General features: G+C 34.8%; 3 protein-coding genes and 1 long non-coding RNA gene across 18 annotated transcripts in view; 1 reads left to right on the top strand and 3 right to left on the bottom strand.

Moving 5' to 3' along the window:
• Positions 1-1808, bottom strand: part of LOC18110956 (putative disease resistance protein At4g10780) — a 77120-nt gene extending 75312 nt beyond the window's left edge. The window contains 2 exon segments of the mRNA XM_052449260.1: positions 1178-1275; positions 1594-1808. The gene's annotated coding sequence lies outside the window, so the exon portion shown is untranslated.
• LOC18110949 (putative disease resistance protein RGA3) overlaps positions 1-12417 on the bottom strand; it is a 40820-nt gene extending 28403 nt beyond the window's left edge. For 2 of the 6 annotated variants that reach the window (XM_052449254.1, XM_052449256.1), the window contains exons 1-4: positions 8950-12417; positions 8635-8762; positions 8229-8397; positions 7889-8130 (exon numbers count right to left, since the gene is read on the bottom strand). In XM_052449254.1, coding sequence (XP_052305214.1) covers positions 8961-12338 — 3378 coding nt within the window. In that variant the 5' untranslated portion in view covers positions 12339-12417 and the 3' untranslated portion in view covers positions 7889-8130; positions 8229-8397; positions 8635-8762; positions 8950-8960. Of the gene's footprint in view, positions 1-6463; positions 7395-7888; positions 8131-8228; positions 8398-8634; positions 8763-8949 lie in introns of those variants that run through there. The other 4 variants (XM_052449255.1, XM_052449253.1, XM_052449252.1 and 1 more) reach the window with 4 other exon arrangements.
• LOC112325466 (probable disease resistance protein At4g27220) overlaps positions 1-24297 on the bottom strand; it is a 210283-nt gene that overhangs the window by 55094 nt on the left and 130892 nt on the right. For 2 of the 9 annotated variants that reach the window (XM_052449237.1, XM_052449236.1), the window contains one exon: positions 16617-16956. The exons of 1 other annotated variant lie outside the window; for it this stretch is intronic. In XM_052449237.1, the coding sequence (XP_052305197.1) occupies positions 16617-16956 (340 nt within the window). Of the gene's footprint in view, positions 1-1324; positions 1347-16616; positions 16957-19060; positions 19159-19476; positions 19682-24297 lie in introns of those variants that run through there. 6 more of the 9 variants (XM_052449244.1, XM_052449245.1, XM_052449239.1 and 3 more) reach the window with 5 other exon arrangements.
• LOC127904738 (uncharacterized) overlaps positions 1-24297 on the top strand; it is a 131325-nt gene that overhangs the window by 54461 nt on the left and 52567 nt on the right. For both annotated transcript variants that reach the window (XR_008058141.1, XR_008058140.1), the window contains exon 2: positions 15854-16719. This is a non-coding gene — a long non-coding RNA (uncharacterized LOC127904738). The remainder of the gene's footprint in view (positions 1-15853; positions 16720-24297) is intronic.

Raw genomic sequence — 24297 nt, 5'->3', positions numbered from 1 at the left:
CTTGTAAACAGAACTGAAACCACCCTCGCCGACTTTGTTTTCCGCATCGAAGTTCTTGGTAGCAGCTTTCATCTTAGTGTGAAAAGTCCTGTTTGAAGATCTAGGCCTCTAAGCTCTGTCAGACCACAATTTTGGATGTCAAAGAGAATACTCAGAAGTCCATTACATTATTGATCTCTTCCAAAAATCTTTCACGTGCTTGACCCATTGTACCTAGTGCTTGTATCCTTCCTGCATCTCCTGCCAAATTGTCGACTTCATTGTTTTGTTCTTGTGGAGTGGTTGAAATGGCATTATCATTAAAATTGCTTGAACTTGCTATGCCTTTATGTCTTTTGTTGCCACCATGCACAGCTTGAAAAGCTGCTTCTTGAACGTCTTCAGGCACTTGTCTACAAATTGCAACACCACGCCCTTGGACTCCTGACAAATGCCATTTGATCCTCGTAACGGAAGTAGCAGCAGCATATTTATAGCCACAAAATGTACAGTTGAAACGACCACCATCCAACTTCCCAACAAAATCCCAAAATGGATCATTCTGTCTAGCCATTTTCACCGCTTTCTTTTTTGGCCCGTCAAACATCAAATAAAAAATTGTCAAAAGTAAGGCATAAAAATGGATGTTGAATTAATTGGAAAATAAGAACTCAATCTTAAAATGAAAATTTAGAGGAAATCATTATTTTTTAAATAAGTAAGCAAAGGAAAAGAGTGCAAACCTCAAATATCTTACAAAACATTAATGCCGTAAGTGTGTTAAGAAAATAAACTGAATCTGTATAATTAAATCAATCATTACAAATTCTAAAATTAAATAGGCAGGCACTTAACTATATATTTTCCTATAGAGATGCACTTCAAGCAGATAAAAAAATTATAACAACTATTGAATAATTTAAATAATTGTCCGAAAAGCAATCTAAGATAAAAATTTGGAAGAAACATGAACAAAGTTATAATATGAGTTTGAGTTCTATAATGCATAGAACTCAAACTCATACTTTTATTTGGAAGAATCAAAACAACTAATATTAACAATGAATTTGGTATGAACTCTAGAAGGCAAGGACTTTAAAAGTTTCTCAATAAGATTTCAACAGCTTGCGGTTTACTAAAAAAGATTCAAAAACAAAAACAGCAACAAAATGAAGAAGATGAAGTATAAACACTTTACCTGGATTCAAAAGAATTTTAACAAAAGAATCTGAAGCTAATTGCTGAGTGGGGAAACGTGTGGACGCGCCCCAATGTTGAAACTCTGGGAAAGCTGATCTGAAAATGGAAGCACAAGAATATGAGAAAGAGTAGGCAAACTAGTCACCTGTCAAGCTGACAAGAGGCACTCAACAGACAAAAGAAACCTTGAGAGCAGCTGTTTTCAAGATAAATAGTTTAAGTTGATGGCAATATGTAAGAACAAAGATAAATATGAGTTTTGAGTTCTAAAATAGATCAAGCAACACATATAAAATTAAGTTCTACCTGATTGATCAATCTACAATCCTACTTATTAATTCTACAACCAAATGGGCAAATCTTATTTGAAACAAAATTAGTGGTAGAAAAACAAGAAAAGAAAGTAGGATTTACCTTTCAAGCAAGAAAGATACAGATCAAGAACACTATACGAGATGATTGGCAGAAGTCAGAAAAGGGAAGCAAAGATCATGAGAAAGGTTTAAGAAATTTGGTGACGGAAATCAGGAAATCAATATTGGTATACAGATCAAGAACAAAGTGTAATGTTTTGAAAATAATTGTAAACAGCAAGCTTATTTTTAGTCAATAATTGTAAATGCCAAGTGCTTTATTTTTAGTCACTGCCTCCTGGAAACCACCAATGTCACTTTCATGAATCTCTTGCTTTATTTATTCGCACTAACTATTCAACGTGTTCACATTACACTGCTTCAAATCCTTTGAGTCTACTGTTCGATGCTAAAACAAAGGTGTTATGTACTTTTTAATTAAAAAAAACCAGATTCATGAGAACAATTAATGAAGATCGAAACTCCAAAGAAAATCACTTGGCCAGAAATAACAGTACTCTGGTCAGCTGCTAGTAGAGATGAGGAAAAAATGGAATAACTGATTAAATAAAAAAATAAAAAAAAAACACTGAACTGAAAAGAAAAAAAAATAACTAATTAAAAAATCACAAAAATTTCTGGTTGACTTCAGTTTAGGTTTTTAATTTTTAAAATTGGTTTAACGGAACCAATTCAACTAAATCATTATTTAACACTTAAAAAAATAAGTATAAATAAGTATTTTTTTTAATCTTAAATCTAAAATAGCATTCTCTAAAGACAATCAGCCACCCTTCTTTTGCTCCTTTTGCTCCCTGCATCTTTATTATCTCTAATTTTTCTCTATACTCACATCCTAAAATTGTTAGGAATTATTAGGCTCTGCTGCTCCATACTCCTCTGTTCTCCTATCAAATTCACACTTTTCTTCACTTTTAATTTTATTTTTTTTAATTCTCCCATCAAATGCCAGATTTCCCAATATTCAAAGTTGCAGTGTGTAATGTTTTGAAAATAAAAGAGAATAGGAAAAAAGGCAACAAAACCTTTGAAGGTTTAAAAGTATATATAAATGAATAAGGAGTATTTTAGTAATTGAATAAAACCTTACTAAGTATAAATAGAAGGAAAAAAGAAAGAGGGATTTGAAATTTGAGAGTGAGAACAAGCAAGAGAAAAGAAAATGGTAGGAAGAAGAAGAGGAGGAAAGAGGGAAAGATAAATAAAAGAGAAGAGAGTTAGAGAAAATAAGTTTAAAATGTAATATTTATATTTTGATGTGTATAAATATGTTTTTTTAGCTTTGATTTACTGTTTTGTTGAAGATTAGAGTTTTGAAGATTTTTTTTTGAGTTGATTGATGAATTGATTTGAATATTATGGGTTAATTATTTTGGGTAATGAGTTATTTAGTTGATTTTGAAAGATTTTAGATAAAAATGATGATTTTGAGTTATGATCTGTTTAAATGATGAGTTTGAGTTAAAGATTTTGGTAAATCCGGAGGTAATCTATGAAAAAATCTGAGTTTAAGGTTGAAGACGATGAAATTTCAGTTTGATCTCTTAATTTATGAAAATTACAGTTTAGTCCCTGAACTTTGAAAAAATTATAAAATGGTCCCTGTAGCATAATTAGAGATTCTGGATAGAATTGAGGGTGAATTATGGGCAAGATTCCAATATATTTATGAATTTATGACATTTTCAGTTTGACCCTCTAATTTGAAAAAATTACAATTTGACCCCTAAAAATTTAACAAAAATTCCAGCATAATTAGAGATTCTAGACAAAATTGAGAATGATTTATGGGCAAACTTTCAATATAGTTATGAATTTATGATATTTTCAATTTGATCCTCCAATTAATTTGACTCCTAAAATTCTATTTGGTCCCTAGCTGTAATATTAGCCTTTTCAGATTGGTTTGATGAATAATTAAGGATTATTTAATTAATTATTATCGAGTCTTATTATTTGTTTTTTTATGAATTAGATTTCAAGAAAACCGTTTAATTTTTGGGTTTTGAAAAAAAAAAGACTAGTTTAGTTCAAAACATATAAGGTTATGGAACAAACTCTTAATTAAGTGTATTAAATAGGTTGTACGTTCTTTTTTAGTCTTTTTTTTAATATGTCTCTTTTGTATTTAAATAATCATGATATTCTACCTGAGACACATCAGTAGGCTTTCCTTCGGTATCTACTTTCGAGTTCTGTTTGCTTTTCAGTTAAGTGAGTGAATAATTTTTCATATGGTACAGATATTTAAGTTGTTAATATGATTTGGATCATGCTTTTTGATAATATATGTTGAATATTATTTTTGTTACGATAAAAAATGATCAGTTATTAAATCTAAATTCTTGATATGAACCAATATATATTTTTGAATTGACTTCTGAGTTGAAAGCTCATCATTTGATTGATGTTATAAGTTGTGCCTTGAAATATGAATATCTTTATTTGATTATGATATGAACCTATGGTATGTCAGTCAGAATACCCATGCTAACAACGTAGTATTAGTCTTTGTGCACATCGTATCTAAAACCCTAGTTGGTCGGGGGAGTCACCAACCTGTGTGGACTGATCATCCCACAATATGAAGCCTCATGCTTATTACATTTTGATTTTCTGATGAGTTTTACCTTATGATATTCTTGTTATGACCTATTTAAGAAATCTTCTTATAAGAACCTAAAGCCATATATAGTTGTGCGTGCGCGTGCGCGTGGGTGTGTGTATATATATATATATTACTTATTGTTGTATTACCTAGCTCGTTTATGTATATTAAACGTTACCTACTCACTGAGTTGTTGAAATCACCCTCATATTATTTATCTTTTTTAGGCTTATAACTTATTATCAGGTTCTTTTGTTGGATCTTCAAAACATAATTTTTTGGGTGTAATTTGAATTAAATCTTGTATTAAGATAATCAAATTATATTATAAAGTTAGTTTTGTTATTACTGTTGTGTTGAACTCCTATTGAGTTATTTAAAGTATAAGTTTGCATGTGAGTTTGGGTTCACAGAAATATAGAACCTTGAAGGGAATCTTAGCTATGTGCCGGTCATGGATCCACGAATCGAGTCGTGACATAGTAATTTTATTTTGGTTGCTCAAATACTCTGGTACGGATAGAGTAGTCTAGTAGATTTTTTTTTAACAAAAAAGAAAAAAGAAAAGAGATTAACTTAAATTCTTTGATTTATTTAAGAAATAAAACCATTTAAAGACCAATATTATTCCTGCATACATCACAAAGCTGGTATAAGATCACGTACGATCTATAGGTAACAACCCGATTAAGAATCCTCCAATATGTGTTGAACCAGAAAGATTGAGAAGACAGAGAAGGAGAGAGAGGGAGCGAGAGAGAGACGGGGAGAAGAGAGGGAATCCACAGCAGTTCTCATTCATTTTTTGCATGCCCATTCTGTTACAACTGCCACGATATTTAGGCAGAGCAGAAGATGGTGCTGATTTGACAACCTTCTCAGTAATGAGAATTACAATTTATTGAAACGGTGCGCATAAGTAACGGCTTAACAACAGCTTAGTACGGTGCGTTTTGTCAAGAAATCAGTGGCAATTAAAAGTTATCCCTCCTCCATTGTTAATTCCTGGGATATGTATGCATCCCTTCATGTGTTGAAATCTGAAGGCCTTTAATTAAGATGGATCGTTATTTCTTCTCAGGAAAAAAAAAAAAGATAATTTATTTTCCATAATCGAAGAAAACGCGTGCTGCCCTTTTTTTTTTTAAGGCAAAATGTATTTATCAGATTGAATATGTCAAAGAATTATTTTAATTTAATATTTTAAATTATTAGATAAATTCTCAAGATATAATTTATATTTAATAGATAAAAAACCAAAAAACACCGAAAAAAAAACAAAGAACAGAAACAGGGGTAGCATTGGCTAGCCAGCACACCATCATCAACTTCCCTAGACAATCAATATCTTGTGGTCAAACAAACAACAAATCAGTTGAAGTGATGGGGAGTCCACAGCTCAAAAGCCAAACGGATCTGCAAGTTACAGTGTGCCAGATGGGAAGCAATGTCAGAGCCCTCTCTAACAAGGAAGGAGATAATTTTATCCATGCTAGCTGCAGACCCGAGTATTGAAGTATGTTATTTCTGTCCAAGTGATTTTCTTTGGTGTTTCTATCTTCATTAATTCATTAGACTCGAGGACTTAAAGCAGTGTAATGTGAACTCGTTGAATAAATAAAGAAGAAAGTGACTTAAACTTTGCATGGTGGTTTCCATGAGAGTAATCATGGCATACAGGACAAAGAAAGCACAAGGGATTTGCACCTCTGTTTTATTTCTTTAGAGTAAAAAAACATAAAGTTGCTTGCAAATTGCAATGACTTTAATAGCTAGTCTTCCTCTAAGCCTAATTTCTTATTGATTCCCTAATTTCCCTCACCAAATCTCTTAAACCTTTCTCATGATCTGTGCTTCCTTATCATTCAATTCTAAACCTCCCAAAACTTTCAGATAAAGGCTAGTTAAATTCACGCGATCAAACTAATAAGAATCAGACTGTATGAAGAAACCCTTATTCAGGCAATGTAAAAAGGTTTGAAGCTTTTTAGGGAAGCTAATGGAAATTCCATTGGTTGTTAGAACCTTACTATTCACAACTCGAATATGTCGATTCATTGAAGATTACAAGCAACTCAAACACATAGTTCAAACCCTGATTGTTAATGTCCAGAGGGAAAGAAGGGATGGAGAGAGAGACAGAGAGAAAAGAAAGGAGAGAAGGTAAGAAGGAAGAGACTAAATAATATATACAAGGACAATTTAATTATTTTATTAAATTTAAAAATTTTGTTTTTAATGAATCCTTTACAACACCATGTTCTTCTGTCATTGCTTGGCAAAAATGATACGAAGTCTCAAGGATTGATGGGAAAGAAAAGAAATATCTTAGCAATAATTATGCCGAATCCGTTACAACTGATTAATTGAAGATGAAACAGGATTTGTGTCTGTCAATAATTAAGCTTCGAAAAAAATTGATTTGGCCATGTTTTTCGAATACGGATTTGATGCTTTCGACATGATCAATAATGGATGCACCAAACATTCTGCTTGACAAATGTATATATCCAATTTCTCTTTGCATAAGCATCATTTTATGTTCCATTAAGTCCTGCCAGAGTCATTCACTCCCTTTCTCTTTGCAGCTTTAACTCTGTTCTACATCAAATAGGCTTATCAGCTGCTACAAGATTCGCAAGAACTTGCATTGGTGCATCAGAGAGTGACATTTAGCATCACCATAGCCACCTCTGAAGAATACTCTGACCCCAATTCTGGATCGACTGATTCCGAAAGACCTCCTCTCTCTTGCAAAACATGGGCATGGCAGAATCCCAGATAAATCCAAATAAGGATGCTATAATGTATTCAATACTGTAAAATGAGTATAACAACAAATGCAGATACAAGTTGGGCAGGAACCAAAAAAGATTAGGAAACGAGACGGCTGTCTTAGACAGATTATGAGGATGGATAGTTTGAATATTTGAGGAAACATTATATGCAATGATGCAAAATTGACACGAAACACGAGGATGGCCAGTTCACTTACAGATACAATGTGATGTTTTGCAATCAAATGTTTTCCAATGAGCATCAAACAAGGAATGAACGAGAATGCTAGACAGTATAAGCTTACTCGGTCAAGAAGGTAAACAAACTCATCCTTTGGCCTGTAGTTTTTGTTGATCTTACCACTTACAATTTCCAAAGCAACAACTCCAAAGCTACAAACATTTTCTTTGTTAGTTTAGTAGCCACGCATTGCATACTCAGGAGCCATATAACCACTGACAAATGAAAAAAAAAAGGTGGTTAAACTCGCTACACAATCCATGGTTTTCACTTGTTTTCATTCTCAAACAGCCATTATTTGATTACGATAATATAAATGATCAAGGGTTGTAAATGCAAGGGCTTTTGTCTGGTGAAATGATCATACACAGCAACACAACAACCAAGCCTCGATCCCAAACTATTTGGGTTCAGCTATATGGATCCTTTTCCATCATTCTACAAGGTGATAAACAAACAAACAAACAAAGAAAATGGTCAAAATTTGCAACTAAGAAGTTGCAGGTTCAAAGCTTTGGACCTACCACTTCAAGGATCATGGAAAAGGTGCATTTTACAAGATATGCATTTTGGGGGCATCTATTGGAGAATGGAGATATGACTGCAAGACAGTTGACACAAAATCACATACCAAGATTCATTCTTGAAAATATAGTCATCTTCAGCCCTGGTTTAAAAAACATATAAATGTTCTCATTGAAGAACTTACATGGTTCCAGCAATCCGAGTGCCGATGTGGGTACTGTCCATCTTCATTTAGCTTTGCCAAACCAAAATCAGAAATTTTGGCATTGAGTTCCTTATCAAGAAACACATTGCTTGTTTTGATATCCCCATGCCCAATTTTTATTATTGACTCTTCATGGAGGTAATCCAAACCTCTAGCTACTCCCAGGCAATTTTTCTGCCTGATAGGCCAGTCCAGTTTCAATCAGAACTTTACACCCTTCCCTGTAAATTATAGAAGATAAAAGACATTCACTTTTTTAAAGCCAAACAAAATACCATTTTTCCAAAATGCTTCTGATGGAAGGAAGAAATTAACTCACCAAATAGAGCACGGGACAGGCAATTGTTCTGCATGTACTCGTACCCAAGCATCAATTGGTTTCCTTCAACACAACTTTACAAGATTTGGATGTTGCAGTGCAGATATCATTCCTATCTCATTCACAATTTCACGGTTTCCTTGCTTAGACTTTGAGGAAAGCAGCATCACTGCAATCACACAGTTCCATCTGATAGTGAACGCTGTGTTCAATAATTAAAAGTTCCCACCTCAAACTTATGGCTAGCAATTAATAGTTTGCACTGCTTTCTTTATTTGCCTTACTACATCTAAAACTAGAAAGAATCCAAAAGGTTTATGGGGAACATATGACCTATTTCCATAGCTATTTTCTACGGCTAACTTATAGAATGTAGTTAGGACAGAACCATTAAACATGCAGTTACCTTGTAAACAGAACTGAAATCACCCTTGCCGACTTTGTCGACTTTGTTTTCCGCATCGAAGTTCCTGGTAGTAGCTTTCATATGTCTTAGTGTGAAAAGTCCTGTTTGCAGATCTAGGCCTCTAAGCTCTGTCAGACCACAATTTTGGATGTCAAAGAGAATACTCATAAAAATGTTTGATTAAACTATTTTATTCATAAAAAATTAAAATCCCAACTTACCTGTACAGTAAGTATATTCAATGAATGCGATTATTAAATTAGTGGAACCAATTATTATTATATTTTCAAGAATTTAGCTAAAATCTCAACTTACACTTGTACCCTCTATACTATATCGATTGTTGGGATATGAGAAATCTTGGGCCACTCAGAGCCGTTCTCCTTTCTACAATTTTCTGAGAGATGTGGACATCCCCCCAAAATCCGCAATCCCTTCAGTTTGGAGAGGCGTTGAATGGCTGTTGAGGTTGGCAGATACTTAAGATTCTTACAATTATCAATCCCAAGATATCGAAGAGAAGAAAGGTTGGCCAACCAATCTGGCAAAGCTTCCTCAAATCCCTCTCCCCTGAAATCACATATTTCCAATCTCTCAAGGGCAGTGAGGTGTTGGAGTTGATGTGGTATGCTCTTCAGTTTATCCCATCCACATATCTCCAGTCTTTCAAGGGATCCACTCAAGTTGAGGTGTTGGAATGAGTTTAAAACTCCTGCAGGAAAAGCCTCCAGCTCCTCTGAGAAACCACCAATGGCCAATTCCTTCAGTTGGGTGAGGCCGCCTAAGCAATCATCGTCTGGGAAATGACTCAAACTCCGACACCCACTGATTTCTAAATAAACAAGAGAAGGTAATTGTCGTAAACCATGCCATTCAATACTGCTGATCTTATCACAACCTCTAATCTCTAATCTTCGAAGCGAAGACAATTCTTGTAAATCACTGATATGGATAAGCTCCCTGCAATCCCATATGTACAATTCCTCTAGAGATGCGCAACATTGTAGTCCGCTCGGAAGAGCTTCCAATTTCAAATTATACATCGACAATATCTTCAAAGAATATTTCAATTCTTGAAAATCACCAGGAATTGAGATCAACTCAAGGCAGCCATCTATATCCAATTTCACCAGAGTTGTGCAGTGTTGTACGCTTGGAATGCTTCTCAACTTGCCACACCACTCAATGCTCAACTTTTCAAGACAAGGAAATACTTGATCACCTTCTCCACACGGTACCATCCATTCTTCAAGACCATCCATACCCAACAGGCTGAGTTCTTTTAGTGCTGGAAACAGTACTTCTGTGCTGCCACTACTACTATAGAACTCATTGCCTATACATTTCACATTAGGCATTCCACTCATCTCTAGAATCTCAAGGCGAGAAAAACATCCGAGTATTGGGAGTTGTCTGCAGTTGCTGCAATCTTTCAATCTCAGCACCATCAAATTATTGAGCTGCAACATAGACATCCATGATGGGAACTTTTCACCCCAGTAACCCTCAATTGTTAAGCTTCTTATGTCTGGGTGAGGCTGTAGAGCATCCAGCACATCCTCGATGTTAACACTGCTGTTACCTTCATCACTCCATTTAAACACCAATTTGTTCATTCTTTTTTCACGCAGTTTTGCCTTCTCGGCATCTTCTCTGTCTCTCACTCGCTCAAGACACCATATCTCCAATTCTCCTCTTAGCTCATTCAAACATCTCAGCTCTTCAATTTTATGATCTGGACCCACAACAAAGATTGGCAACGTTTGTAGACGTGTTAAGAAGCTCACATCAGCCGGCACTAGGTTTTTATCATTAAAATGAAGGTGTCTCAAGCTAACTAAATTTCTCATTTTCTTGGGAAGCTTTTGTAGCCAGAAACAATCAGTGAGTCTTAATGTTTCGAAAAGGTAGAGATTGGTGATGGATTCTGGTAATGCTTTGATATTGGTATGTGAGACATCAAGATATCTCAAATGTCCCAGCTTGCAAATTGAATCTGGTAATTCTGTGATATTAGACCGTTGCAATTTGAGAGTTCTCAAGCTTTTGAATTTCCTAGACTGATTCAATACATCAACCATTGAGAAAACAGTACGCAACTTTCTAGCATCAAGCGCTTGAAATGTTGACTCAACATCCCCACAAGAAATGAGATTGAGATGAAGAATATGAGATGCACCATCAACAGCCGAACCCGGCTCTGGATTTAACGTTTCTGCTTTTGAGACCTGTAATGCAAGATCATGCACAAGATCATGCATCTTGCAACTTGTTACCATCCCATACTCATTCCTTTCAACATCTTGAAAAAGGGAGTTTGCAAGCAAGTCATTGAAATACTTGTTGCCCATGTCTTCCATCCTCTGATTTGATGGCCCAAGAAAACCTTCACCCATCCAAAGTTGAATTAGCTCTTCCCTTTCAATTTCAAAATCTTTAGGAAAAATGGAACAGTATGCAAAACATTTTTTCAGTGATGGAGATGACAGGTGATCAAAACTGAATCTCAATATATCCAAAGCTTCATTTCCATCGGTGGAATGCCAAAATCTATTGCTTAGAATTGACTCCCACTCCTTTGTCTCCTTTTGCCGCAGTGTTCCTCCCAAAACATTAGCAAGCAATGGAAGCCCCCCCACATTCTTTGCAATCTCTTTTCCAATAGATTCCGAGTCTGCAGCTAATGGTGCTCCTCCACCCCCACTCACTTTTTGCTTGATAATGGACCAGCATTCATCATCTGATAGTTTTTCTGGCTCAAGCTGAATCCCAGGAGAAGTCTCCATCATGCTTGCTACTTCCTTAATGCGGGTTGTAACAACAACAGCATTCCCATTTTTGCTTTTAATTTTTAACAACCCATCCATCAAACCATTCCATTTATTACGATTACGATTCCACACATCATCGAGAACAAGAAGAAATGTTTTATTTTCCAGCTGTTTCTTGAGGTTTTGAAGAATTGCATCAATATTCTCCAACGCCCCCGTAGTTTTATCCATCGTTTGCAACATTTCTCGTAAAATCTTCACTTCATCAAAATGATTAGAAACACAAACCCATATTGTTTCATCAAAAAGCTTTCTTTCCTTGACTTCTTTATAAACATTCTTTGCTATAGTAGTCTTTCCGAGGCCAGCCATCCCCACTATAGGAACAACCGAAAGGACATGTTGGGATTCGGTCAGCCATTCCACAACTTTAGAGACATCATCCTCCCTTCCTACTACAACTGCTGAGGTGTCAGCTGAGCTGTCAAGGAAGGAATCTGTCTGCCGGGGTGGATCTCGCCTAACTTCAGGGCGATTTGCCAATCCAAGATCACCGCCAAGTTTCAGGATTTCATCTAAGGCTCCATGGATCCTCTTGACTTTATGACACATTTTCCAACGGAATACAATAGGGTTGTGGAGTGAAACAAAATCACATACCTTTCCCTTCTGTTCATAATCAAACTCGTCTAGAACATCTTCAGCATCATGAGCTCCATCTTGAAGCTTATCCAGCCAACGCTTCACACCATCTTCTGGCGCTGGCCTTGTTGCTGCATCTCGCAACACAGCTCGAATCATGGTCAAAGAATCTACGAGGTTTTGCAGCTGTCCATTCAGTCCCCAAGCAAGTCCGATCCCTTCAGCAGCTATGGAAATCATCCTTCGCAAAGACTCCTCCACGGCAAACGTAAGAAGAAGTTCTGCTGCCATATTGTCTTGTTTTTGTTGGGGAAATCAAAGAAGAAATGTTGAGCACGGGAAAGAGAGAAGTATGCTGTGAAATATTAAAGAGAAAATGAAGCGTGCTTATTGGAATGGTGATCAGATACATTCAACTTGAAAACAGAGGGTCCCTCTCCCTCCCTCACTATATTAATTGATTGATTGCAGGTGGCAGCATCTTCCACGAACCACTACCGTCAAATTTGCAATGCCTGTAGACAACTTTAAAGAAGAGGGTCCCTCCCTCTCCCTATATTGGTTTTGAATCCCCCCTCCAAAATGTTGCTTCATTTCATCTTCTCATTTTCTAATCAATGTGATGAGATTGCTCACCAGATTTGTCATATGAAGTCATACATCAACCACTTCTTCAAGGCTCTCGTTTTAAATTAGTGAAATGGGAAAAAAATTACCAGTGAACAACGTAATCTTCCCTAGCAACTCATTGTATCCATGAAACGGATACTGTGAAATGAAGTGTGTTTTGGACTGATGAGATACATTGAACATTAAGCAGAGAAAGTTGGCAGCATCTTCCACGAACCACTGCTGTAAATTCTCCATGGTATGTGTTGAAGTTGTTTTTTAAATATTTTTTATTTTAAAATATTGTTTTTATATTTAAAACTTATTTTAGTTATTTACACATCAAAATAATATAAAAACATTAAAAAATTAATCTAAAATAAAAAAAAATTATAGATCAGATAATTTAAAATTTATTTTAGATATTTATACATCAAAAATTCCTTGATGTTTGATGCTCTTGAAGTGTTGAATAGTGTCTCATTTCACTTGTTTGATAGTGCAGTATTATTGCACCGTAATATTTAAGATTTTTCACATTCTAAGTTAAATTTTTTTCATCTATTTTACTCGCGTCAACACATTAAATTTATAATTATGAGCATAAGAATAAAATTGAGATAATTAAATATAAATAAATAAAAATAAAGGTATAAAAACTAACCTCCAATAAATCAAATGTATAAAGATAAAAAAGAAAAAAATTGAATTTTTTAAAAAAAACCTAAGATATAGATCAGATTCAACAAAATAGTGAGATAGATTTTTAAAAAAAATGCAATAAAAAAAGCTCATGAGCTAGGGACCAACTATATAAAAGACAAACTCTAAAAAATAAAAAAGCAAAATTATAAATCAACAAAATAATGAGGGATGAATTTGAAAAAAAAATGCAATATAAAAGGCTTCAAAACAAAATAATAATAATAATAATAATAAAAAGAATAATGACTAAATTTGATATAAAAATATTTTGAAATTAAATGCTAAAAGATTAAATTGAAAACAAAATTTAATTAGAAAAATAATTAAAAAAAATAGTAATTAAAAGAATAATAGGTATGAAATTGAAGAAAAAACTTTAAAAATAAAATAAAATATATAACAATTAAAAATATAAAAAATAAATTAAATACAAAAACCAAATAAAAGTACAATTTTACATTTTTGTAAGGAGAAGAGAAACAAAATAAGGAGGAGAAGATAAAAGATGTGTTAGAGGCCAAACCACACATCTATTGCAGGCATGGGTAATACCATTGAGAAGATGATGGTGTCCTCTTTTGAACACCTTTAAAGTTTTTTACACAATATAAATTTAGATTGTAAAAATAAATAGTAAAATCATAAAATTATAATTTTTTTTAAAAATAGATTTAATAATTCAAGAATCAATTTAAATCAATCATGTAATTAATTCAAAAGACTCATCCATGACAAACAACCTTGTCTGTGAGCCGCCAAAAAGCTCCAACTTGTACTTCTCATAGCAGACATGAATATGGTCATGATACAATTCCGTTAAGTTAGGTATAAAGCTTTAAAATGCCAAATGGATCAGTAACGGTGAGTATACACGCAGACGTTATATTACTATTATTTTCTATCAATTTATGAACAAGGCAAAGTGCAAAACATTATAAAATACATGGCTTTCGGTTCACTGGAGCCAGCTGTTGACCGAGCCAGCTATGTGTTAAATAAAGATGTTTTTTTAAAGATATTTAAAAAAATAATAATGATTGTTTTTTAAAATAATTTTTATTTTATTTTTAAAAAATTATTTTTAATATTAATATATCAGATTTAAAAATATAAAAAAATATTTTAATTTTTTTCAAATTTTACAAAATATAATTGCAAAACATATCTTAAAACAGACATGCCAGCAACATCTGCAATTATCTTTAACTATACTTCAAAAATCATTAATGTTATTTTCAAAACTCTTACTTTGGACCCCACCTAGACCAAGATGCATTGCATCCTCACCGTCCATCCAGATCAAAATATCTAATGTACGGCACTGCAGCAATGTATTTGTTTTTATTAAATTCGTAAAAACGGTTTTAAACTCGTGATTTCACTTTATTTTACTTGATTTTAACATGATTTTATTTATTTTTAAGCTTTTAAAATAAATTTACATATTAAATATATATTAACTCGAAATAATATAATTTTATGAATCAACTCGTAATAATAACAATTAAAGGTTTAAAAGTTGTTTTACTGTTCATTTTAAAGGCGCAAAGACAGTCAATAACACAATGACGAATTTGTCAAATAAAAGAAGACAAACTCAGATTCAACAAACCTCCAATAAATCAGACATAAAAAAAGAGTTAATGAGCTACTTTTAATTACAAGAGATTCACATGAATGCTTAGGAATGAAAACTCCATAAAGGGACGGATGACATCGCATCCTCCACTATCTTGCATTTGATGTTTTACTCTCTAAATAAATGTCAAACCTATTGATATAATAAACACATCAGTCATTAAGTAGACACATAGCTTAAGCTTAATCCAATTAAAACAACAATGCTTACTCTTAATTTAATATTATATCAAGGGCAGTGTCGTCACTCATCCTCCATAAACCCTTACAAAGGGAAGAAGCACATCCTTTGCGTTAGGATGCTCCCACTCCACTACTGACTCCCACCATTCTTCTGAATCTATATATATTTCTTCAAGAGAAGGGGGAGGAGATGGCTGGCCATTTTCAAGCAACGGGAGACAAATTGGCATCCTTTTCAGCTTCTTACAATTATAAACTGCAATCTCTTTGAGAGAATCGCAAATCAGTTTTGCACTACAAATGCTTTCCAGTTCTGGTAATTCAATCAATGTTAGACCCCTTAATTTTGTGAGATTGAGATCGGTGATGCTACAGCTGTTGCTTTCTTCACCCTTAACCCCTTCTTCATCTGATCTTGTTCCACTTAATATCTCCTCTATCTTCTCGCAATATCTTACTACAATTTCTTCGATAGAATCGCAAATCAATTTTGCACTACAAATGCTTTTCAGTTCTGGTAATCCTCTCAATTCCATATTTCTTAACTTTGGGAGTTTGAATTCGATATTGCTGCTGCTGGTTTCTTCACCCATAACCCCCTCTTCATCTGGTCTTGTTCCATCTATTATCTCCTCCATTTTCTCACAACCTTTAACTGTAATCTCTTCCAGGTTTACGAGGCTTGGCAGCAAGACAAGAGGGAACAACTTCTTCATGCTCTTACAACCAGAACAATTAAACCGTTTAAGACCAGAAAATATACCGTTGTAAGATGGAGATGGTAGTGGAGCAGAGCGGAACCAAGAAGATGAAACCAAGCTCTCCATGCTATTGCAATAACTAATGTTGATAGCCTCCAGATCAGTTGCATACTTTATTTGAGAGGAAACATCGCATAAACTTGTTGCATCATCATTATTATAAATAGTCAGTTGTTGAATGTCCTTTGGAAACATGACCTGAAAACCTCCATCTCTGTCGATACTCAAGTTACCCCAAACAATTGTTTTCCTTCTGCAACCATCATAACCATAATTATAATCATAACCATAATTATAATCATAACCATAACGATACTTATCCCGTGGTCCTACAAGAATTTGGTATGTGGTTAGTGATTTGGTTTCATCCCGAGATTTGAGATACTCCACGTAGTCTGAGTAACCTTCAAAATGGCATTCCAAACTTTCCAACTTCCTCAACCATGCCACTTCCTTTCCTTTAACTGTTACCGGAACATAATGGCTCACTATATCTTCGGTAAAAGGAATCCACTCCTGCAATACAAAGACTTGCAGGTGAGAGAGCTTAGGTAACAACCCACTAGGAAACTCCTTTTCACCACATCCATTCATTCTAAGATACCTCAGGTTGCCTAGACATTCCATGCCTTGAGGAATCTTTTCAAGTGCCCAAGTACCAGAGAGATCTAACCTCTTCAGTGCCCTGAGCTTTTCTAATGACGGTACATGCCTTAACATCTTACAATCAATGAGCAGTAATGCAGTGAGACTCACCAATTCAGAGACAGAATCAGGTAGTTTTGTAATACCTGTACGAGACAGATCAAGAACCTTGAGCCAATGCAACTGCTCAAAAAATGAATCTGCTATAAATTGCAACTCTGAATTGTCGCATAACAATAGAGTTGAAAGACTGGGACACCTCGGTGAATGCGTGGAAGGAATTTCTTCAATCTGGTTATGCATCAGTGAAACTCTAGTAAGATTCTCTGTCCACTCCTCTGCACCCGGCACTTCTCTTAACCGTGCTCCTGCTTTGACCATGCCTTGAGAGTTCTCTTGTAGTATTTGGATGGCCATGTCCCTAATCAAGTCATGCATCTTGACATACCCTTCCTCAGCACTTTCCAATAGGCAGACTCTTTCAAGTTTATTAAGCATCGAGTGGCCGTTGTTAAATTCTGCCTCCCTAGTCTTTAGCCCTTTTATCACTCCCTCATCAATCAAATAAGCTATCAAATCCTCTCTAAGGATCTCGAAGTCCTCCGGGAATAATGCACAGTACAAGAAACATTGTTGCAGTGCTGAATCACTTAGATGGTTATAACTAAATCTCAATACGTAGAATACGTCAGGCTCCATATCATCTTTTCTAACTTTTGATTCTCTCAATTCCTCCAATGCATTCCTCCACTCACGTACGTCAACCACTCCCCTCATGGTTGCAGCCATGGTTATAATTCCTAGCGGCAAACCAGCACATTCACTTGCAATAGATTTTGCAGTTTCTTCCACTTCTGGAGGAATACATCCAAGTACCTTCATGAACAGAGCCCAAGCTTCTTCCACTGAAAGAGGCTCCACTTTGATTGTCTTCTGGCAGAACATCCGCTGACAAACTCCAAATGATCGAGTTGTAAGAATTAGTTTGCATCCCTTCACTCTGATAGGAATTCCCACCTTATTATAATCAAAACAGTCCCACAAATCATCTAAGATGAGAACCCACCGTTGTTTCTTAATAAATGCTTTTGACAGTTTTGCAGCCCTTTTCCTCTCGTTGTCTTCATTTGAAAGATCTAAATGAATGTCTTCTGCAATAAGATTCTGCAATTTAGAAACACTAAAATCCTGCGATACCGTGATCCAGTGAACATGGGGAAAAGTGCCACGTTCTTGTAGAAGCTGATTGTAGATATGTGTGAGCAATGTTGTTTTGCCCACACCCCCCATCCCGTAAATGCCAATACTTGATGAGGCCTCATCATTCATTACCCACGACCAGATAGCATTCTTATTATTTTCAAACTCTCCACCTGTTAGTTCTTCAGTTAGAAACACATCTCGTCCGCTCTCATCGCCATTACGTTGAAGAACTTCACGAGAGCTATCTCTCACAACAGGCTGCCCAGGGTCTCCAACCATGTTCACTAGTGGAGGACAGAGTTGATCTTCTTGAGGCTCATCGTGATTAACAAGTGGCCTCTCATGAGAACTACCTCTTACAACAGGCTGCCCAGTTACTCTCTCCAGATGTTGCCCTTGTGGTGCCACATTGTCGACTTCAACATGTAAGCTAGTAGGTAATGGATCTCCTGGAGTCTCATTTGTGTTGCCTGTAAGCCCTCCAGAAGAGCTAGCTCCTGCACCAGGCTGCACTACTCCTCCAGTCCCATTCTCTGTTTCATCCTCCATTAACCATCTACTGAACTCTTCCACACTTCTTCCAAGTGGGTGACCCATTCTATCCGCTGCTTGTGTCGTTCCTCCATCTCCTGCCAAATTGTCGACTTCATTGTTTTGTTCTTGTGGAGTGGTTGAAATGGCATTATCATTAAAATTGCTTGAACTTGCTATGCCTTTATGTCTTTTGTTGGCACCATGCATAGCTAGAAAAGCTGCTTCTTGAACTTGTTTAGGAACTCTTTCACAAATTGCAACACCACGCCCTTTCTCTCCTGATAAATGCCATTTGATCCTTGAAATGGAAGTATCGTTAGGAAATTGACGCCCGCAATACATACACTTCATCTCCTCAACATGGTGCCAAAATGGGTCAGTTGATTGAACCATTTTGCCCTATATATAAAACAGAGTCAAAATATTGAATAAAATTAATGTAAGTTACATCAATCGGAAAAGGAAAGGTTGAAACTAAAACAATAAGTTAAAAACAGCAAAGAATATAAAAAGAAAAAAAAATGAATTTGGTACGAACTCGAATAGGCAATTTATTTATAAAAAACTAAGAAAGATCAATTTATTTATATTTGGAAACTATTGATGATACAAAATCCAAAGTTTCTCAATAAAATTTGTACAACTTGTGTTTTACTTAAAAAGATTCAAACAATAGTTACTCGTCAAAAACAAAGACAGCAACAAAATGAAGAAGATGAAGTATAAACACTTTACCTGGATTCAAAAGAATTTTAACAAAAGAATCTGAAGCTAATTGCTGAGTGGGGAAACGTGTGGACGCGCCCCAATGTTGAAACTCTGGGAAAGCTGATCTGAAAATGTAAGCACAAGAATATGAGAAAGAGTAGGCAAACTAGTCACCTGTCAAGCTGACAAGAGCCACTCAACAGACAAAAGAAACCTTTAGAGCAGCTGTTTTCAAGATAAGTAGTTTAAGTTGATGGCAATATGTAAGAACAAAGCTAAATATGAGTTTTGAGTTCTAAAATAGATCAAGCAACACATAAACAATTATGTTCTACTTGATTGATCAATCTACAATCCTACTTATTAATTCTACAACCAAATGGGCAAATCTTATTTGAAACAAAATTAGTGGTAGAAAAACAAGAAGAGAAAGTAGGATTTACCTTTCAAGCAAGAAAGATACAGATCAAGAACAGAATACGCGATGATTCGATTCAATCAGAAAAAGGAAGCACAGATCATGAGAAAGGTTTAAGAAATTTGGTGAGGGGAATTAGGAATTCAATGGTATACTGAGAGAGAGATCTCTTAGTGGAAGACTAGCTATTAAAGTCATTGCAATAGAAATTGGCAGGAAGCTACAACTTTATGTCACTTTCTGCATGTGCTTTCCTTGTCCTATATGCAAACTTTATGTCACTTTATGCTTTAATTATTCACACTAACTATTCAACGTATTCGCATGACACTGCTTTAAATCCTTGAGTCTACTGTTGTTAGATGCTATAACAACAGTGTTATGTACTTTTTGTAATTAAAAAGCCAGAACAATTAATGAAGATCGAAACTCCAAAGAAAATCACTTGGCCAGAAATAAACAGTACTACTCGGGTCAGCTGCTAGCATGGATAAACATACATGTATTAGTCTGTCAGTAACAGCTGATCTCGTAAAGGGAAGCACAGGCAATTATTTTTAATTTTATGAATCACCTGCTTTATTTATTCACACTAACTATTCAACTTGTCTACGTACATTATACTGTTTCAATCATTGAGTCTACTGTTAGATCGAACATATGCAATTATCATGACAGTGATGTTGCCGAGGAGCAATTCGGCTCGCTAATGATTTTGCTGTTACTATTTGCTTTTGGCAAAGAACTGGGATCATCAGCTCGTGTTGAATTTCATATTAAATATCTTGATCTCCTGATGTCTTAAGCAAGGTGTTCCAAGTAGTCAGGAGAGTATTGATACAGATGATTTATTTTTTCATCCATCCTGCTGCCAAGAGATTAACTTAAATTCTTTGATTTATTTAAGAAATAAAACCATTTAAAGTCCAACATTATTCCTGCATACATCACAAAGCTGGTATAAGATCACGATATATAGGTAATAACCCGATTAAGAATCCTCCAATCTGTGTTGAGAAGACAGAGAAGCAGAGGGAGGGAGCGAGAGAAAGACTGAGAGAAGAGAGGGAATCCACAGCAGGAATTAACAATTGTTCTCATTCATTTTTTGCTTGCCCATTCTGTTACAACTGCCATTATATATAGGCAGAGCAGAAGATGGTGCTGACTTGACAACCTTCCCAGTAATGAGAATTACATTTGATTGAAACGGTCCGCCTAAGTAACGGCTTAACAACAGCTTAGTACGGTGCGTTTTGTCATGAAATCAGTGGCAATTAAAAGTTATCCCTCCACCATTGTTAATTCCTGAGATATTACAGCATCCCTTCATGTGTTGAAATCTGAAGGCCTTTAAGATGGATCATTATTTCTTCTCAGAAAAAAAAAAGGGGGATTATTTCTTATCCATAATTGAAGAAAACGTGTGCTGCACATTTTTTTGCGAAGGCAAAATGCATTTATCAGATCGAACATCTGCAATTATCATGACATTGATGTTGCCGAGGAGCAATTCGGCTCGCTAATGACAGCATGGATTATCCTTGAAGAAACCAACACGCAGCCCTGCCACCACCAACCCATACACCAGATAGCGACTGAACATTGCGTTTTTCCCTGTTTTTCAGACTTAAATTTTTAGATTGATATAGTTGGAGAGGAAGTCCTCACCTCTGACCCGTGGAGCCAAGAGACATACAATTCCATAACGCAAGCTTGGACAAAACCCCCGCGTGTTAAGCACTGCCTCATCTTGTGTCCATCTCTGTTGATGATCACATTTCAGATGACCTACAAAGATATCTCAAGTTCTATCTAGTGATGGTCAGTACGACAATAACATGTAATAAAACTCGTTGTTATTATTATTATTATTATTATTATTATTATTATTATTATTATTATTATTTATTTATTTATTTATCTGGAGAAGTGAATCAAAGGGGAGATTTGAAATTATCAAGCGGGGAAAAGTTTACTTACCATGTCGTGCACAAAATATAGGCTTTGAAACGACAATGTAATTTGGCAAAAAGAAAACAAACACTACTCATTTTCGTGGACAAAAATCATTTGTAGTCAACAATGTTTAGAAATGTGTTAAATATTATTTTTTAAAATATATTTTATTTGAAAATGAATTTAAAACCAGGAAATTAAATAAAGATAGACTAGACTCTCCTAAGAGAAGCTATTCTCACAACCTATCTCAAAATAGAATAGAAGATCACATGTCCCGGAAAATACTTCGGAACTCACTCTCTAGACATTCCCTTAAGTCAAACTCTCTTCCCGAACAGTAACAGGAAGTCAACTCTATCTGTTATCTCATAACATAAAATTACTAAAGATCAGAATCTAAATTCTATTCCTAAAAGTAAATGATCAGACATAGACTCATACTCCGGACATTGAAGACAATCAGTCCGGTAAGCTCTTGATAAGGGAAAGAGTCCTGGCTAATCTTGAATTGAATAGATACAGTCGATCTGCCTACGTTTCTTGGTCAAAGACTGGCACTAGTGACTCAAACTCAAAGATTGGGATATCCAACCGAATTGCACTAATAAGGTAGCACTTTTGTCCCTATATGGAGGTCCACTATCCTATCCTGATTAGGAAGGGAATTTTTCCAGGTAGTTGACAGTTAACTCAAATTAATTTATTAATTAAAATTTTTAAAATTCTAATCTTCAACAAAATAAAAATTAAAAATAAATATCAAAATTATACACATTAAAACATAAATCTTACTTTTAATACTTATTTTATCTGACTCTCTTTTTCTTTATTTATCTTTCCCTCCTTTCTCTTCTTTTTCTTTTATTTTTTCTTCTCTCCTATTGGTTCTCTCTCTTAATTTCAAATTCCTATTTTTTTTTTATCTCATTTATACTTATCAAGCTTTATTCAACTACAACAATATCCCTTTTGCATTTATACTTACTTCTAAGTTTCCAAGGTTATTAATTATTGCCTTTTCACACCAATAATATAATCAAGATCTAACTGATCAATCAAGAATCCTACATACAAATTCTACAACCAAATAAGAATTTGGTATGAACTCTAGAAGGCATGGATTTCAAAAACTAAGAAAGATCAATTTATTTATTTATATATTTGGAAACCAATGACGATCCTCTCTTAGTGGAAGACTAGCTATCAAAGTCAAAGCAATTTGGAAGCAACTTTATGTTTTTTTCTTCGGAGAAGTCAATAGAAATTGGCAGGAAGCTACAACTTCACCTACGAAAGGTAAACAGCAAGCTTAGTTTTAGTCAATAATTGATTAACATGCAAACCCCTTGTGCTGTATGCAAAGAATAGTCTCACTGCCTCCTGGAAACCACCAATGTCACTTTCACGAATCACTTGCTTTATTTATTTATTCACACTAACTGTTCAACGTGTTCACATTACACTGCTTTAAGATATGCTTGTAAGAGAGGGCTCGGGTATTTGCTTCCCATCTGGCACAGTAATCCCTTTGGCTTTAGCTAGCACCAGTTCTACGGACAGAAAAAGATACTAAGAGGATCAATGTCAGTTGTTATATGAGATCTGGTTCTTGTAAAAGCTAAAATAAGATCAAATCTTTAAATCTTAATTGGTAATTCCAAAATATTAAATCTTCAATTCTTTATATATATATATATATAAGATCAAACTATTAAAAATCCCAAAATATTAAATCTCGAGGCTTTTCCTTAAAAGACTTCACCCACCAATTTAAATGTTAACATCTTCATCTATGCATGTATTTTGATTTTTTTGGTGGCAAGAAAACGGTAATTTTAGTGAGAAAATAATAATAAAAAATGCTAATTAACCAATAAGGGGTTGGAAAATGCTAATTTTAGTATGATCCGTTTAAAGACATGCTATATGTTTAAGAAATTTGGTGAGGGAAGTTAGGAAATCAATAAGAAATTTGGAGAGGGATGTTAGGAAATCAATGGTATACTGAGAGATCTCTCTCTTAGTGGAAGCAACTTTATCAAAGTGCAATGTGCAAGCAACTATATCAAATTAAAGCCATGTTCTTTTCTTTGGAGAAGTCAAAAGAACTTGGAAAGGGAAGCAAGCTGTCTTCCATCTTTTTCCTTTTTGTTGTTTTAATTTAATCAGAACTGCAAACTTATTTTTAGTCTGTCAGTAATAGCTGATCTCGTAAAGGAAAGCACAAGCAATTAAATGATTAACATGAAGGTGGACTAGATAATACCCGTTTACTCTAAAGAAATAAAACAATAGGGCAAATCCCTTGTGCTTTCTTTCTCCTATAAGCAATTATTACTCCCACTTCCCGCTCCTCGAAACCACCATGCAAATTTTATGTCACTTTCATAAAACTATTCAACATGCTTACTCAGAGGGAATCTGTGGCAATTAAAAGTTATCCCTCCTCCATTGTTAATTCCTGAGACATGTATGCATCCCTTCATGTGTTGAAATCCGAAGGCCTTTTAAATGGATCATTATTTCTTCTCAGAACAAAAAAAAAAGGGATCATTTCTGTGTGCTGCACATTTTTTTGCGAAGGCAAAATGCATTTATCAGATTGAATATATCAAAGAACTATTTTAATTTAATATTTTAAACTATTAAATGAATCCTCAAGATATAATTTATATTAAAAAGATAAAAAACCAAAACAAAAAATATAAAGGAAAAACCACAAAAAGAGTAAGGGAAGAAAAGAGGAAAAAAAAAAAAGCAAAGAAGAAACACCAGAGAACAAACAAAGAAAAAACAGAAACAGAGGGGGGGGGTGTAGCATTGGCTAGCCAGCACACCATCATCAACTTCGTTGCTTTGGGTAATGCTTGTTTTCTCAACTGAA

The sequence above is a fragment of the Populus trichocarpa genome, chromosome 18, assembly GCF_000002775.5.
Source record: "Populus trichocarpa isolate Nisqually-1 chromosome 18, P.trichocarpa_v4.1, whole genome shotgun sequence".
Lineage (NCBI taxonomy): Eukaryota > Viridiplantae > Streptophyta > Magnoliopsida > Malpighiales > Salicaceae > Populus > Populus trichocarpa.
The sequence above is the reverse complement of the archived record's forward strand: the minus strand, read 5'-3'. Positions and strand labels throughout refer to the sequence as shown.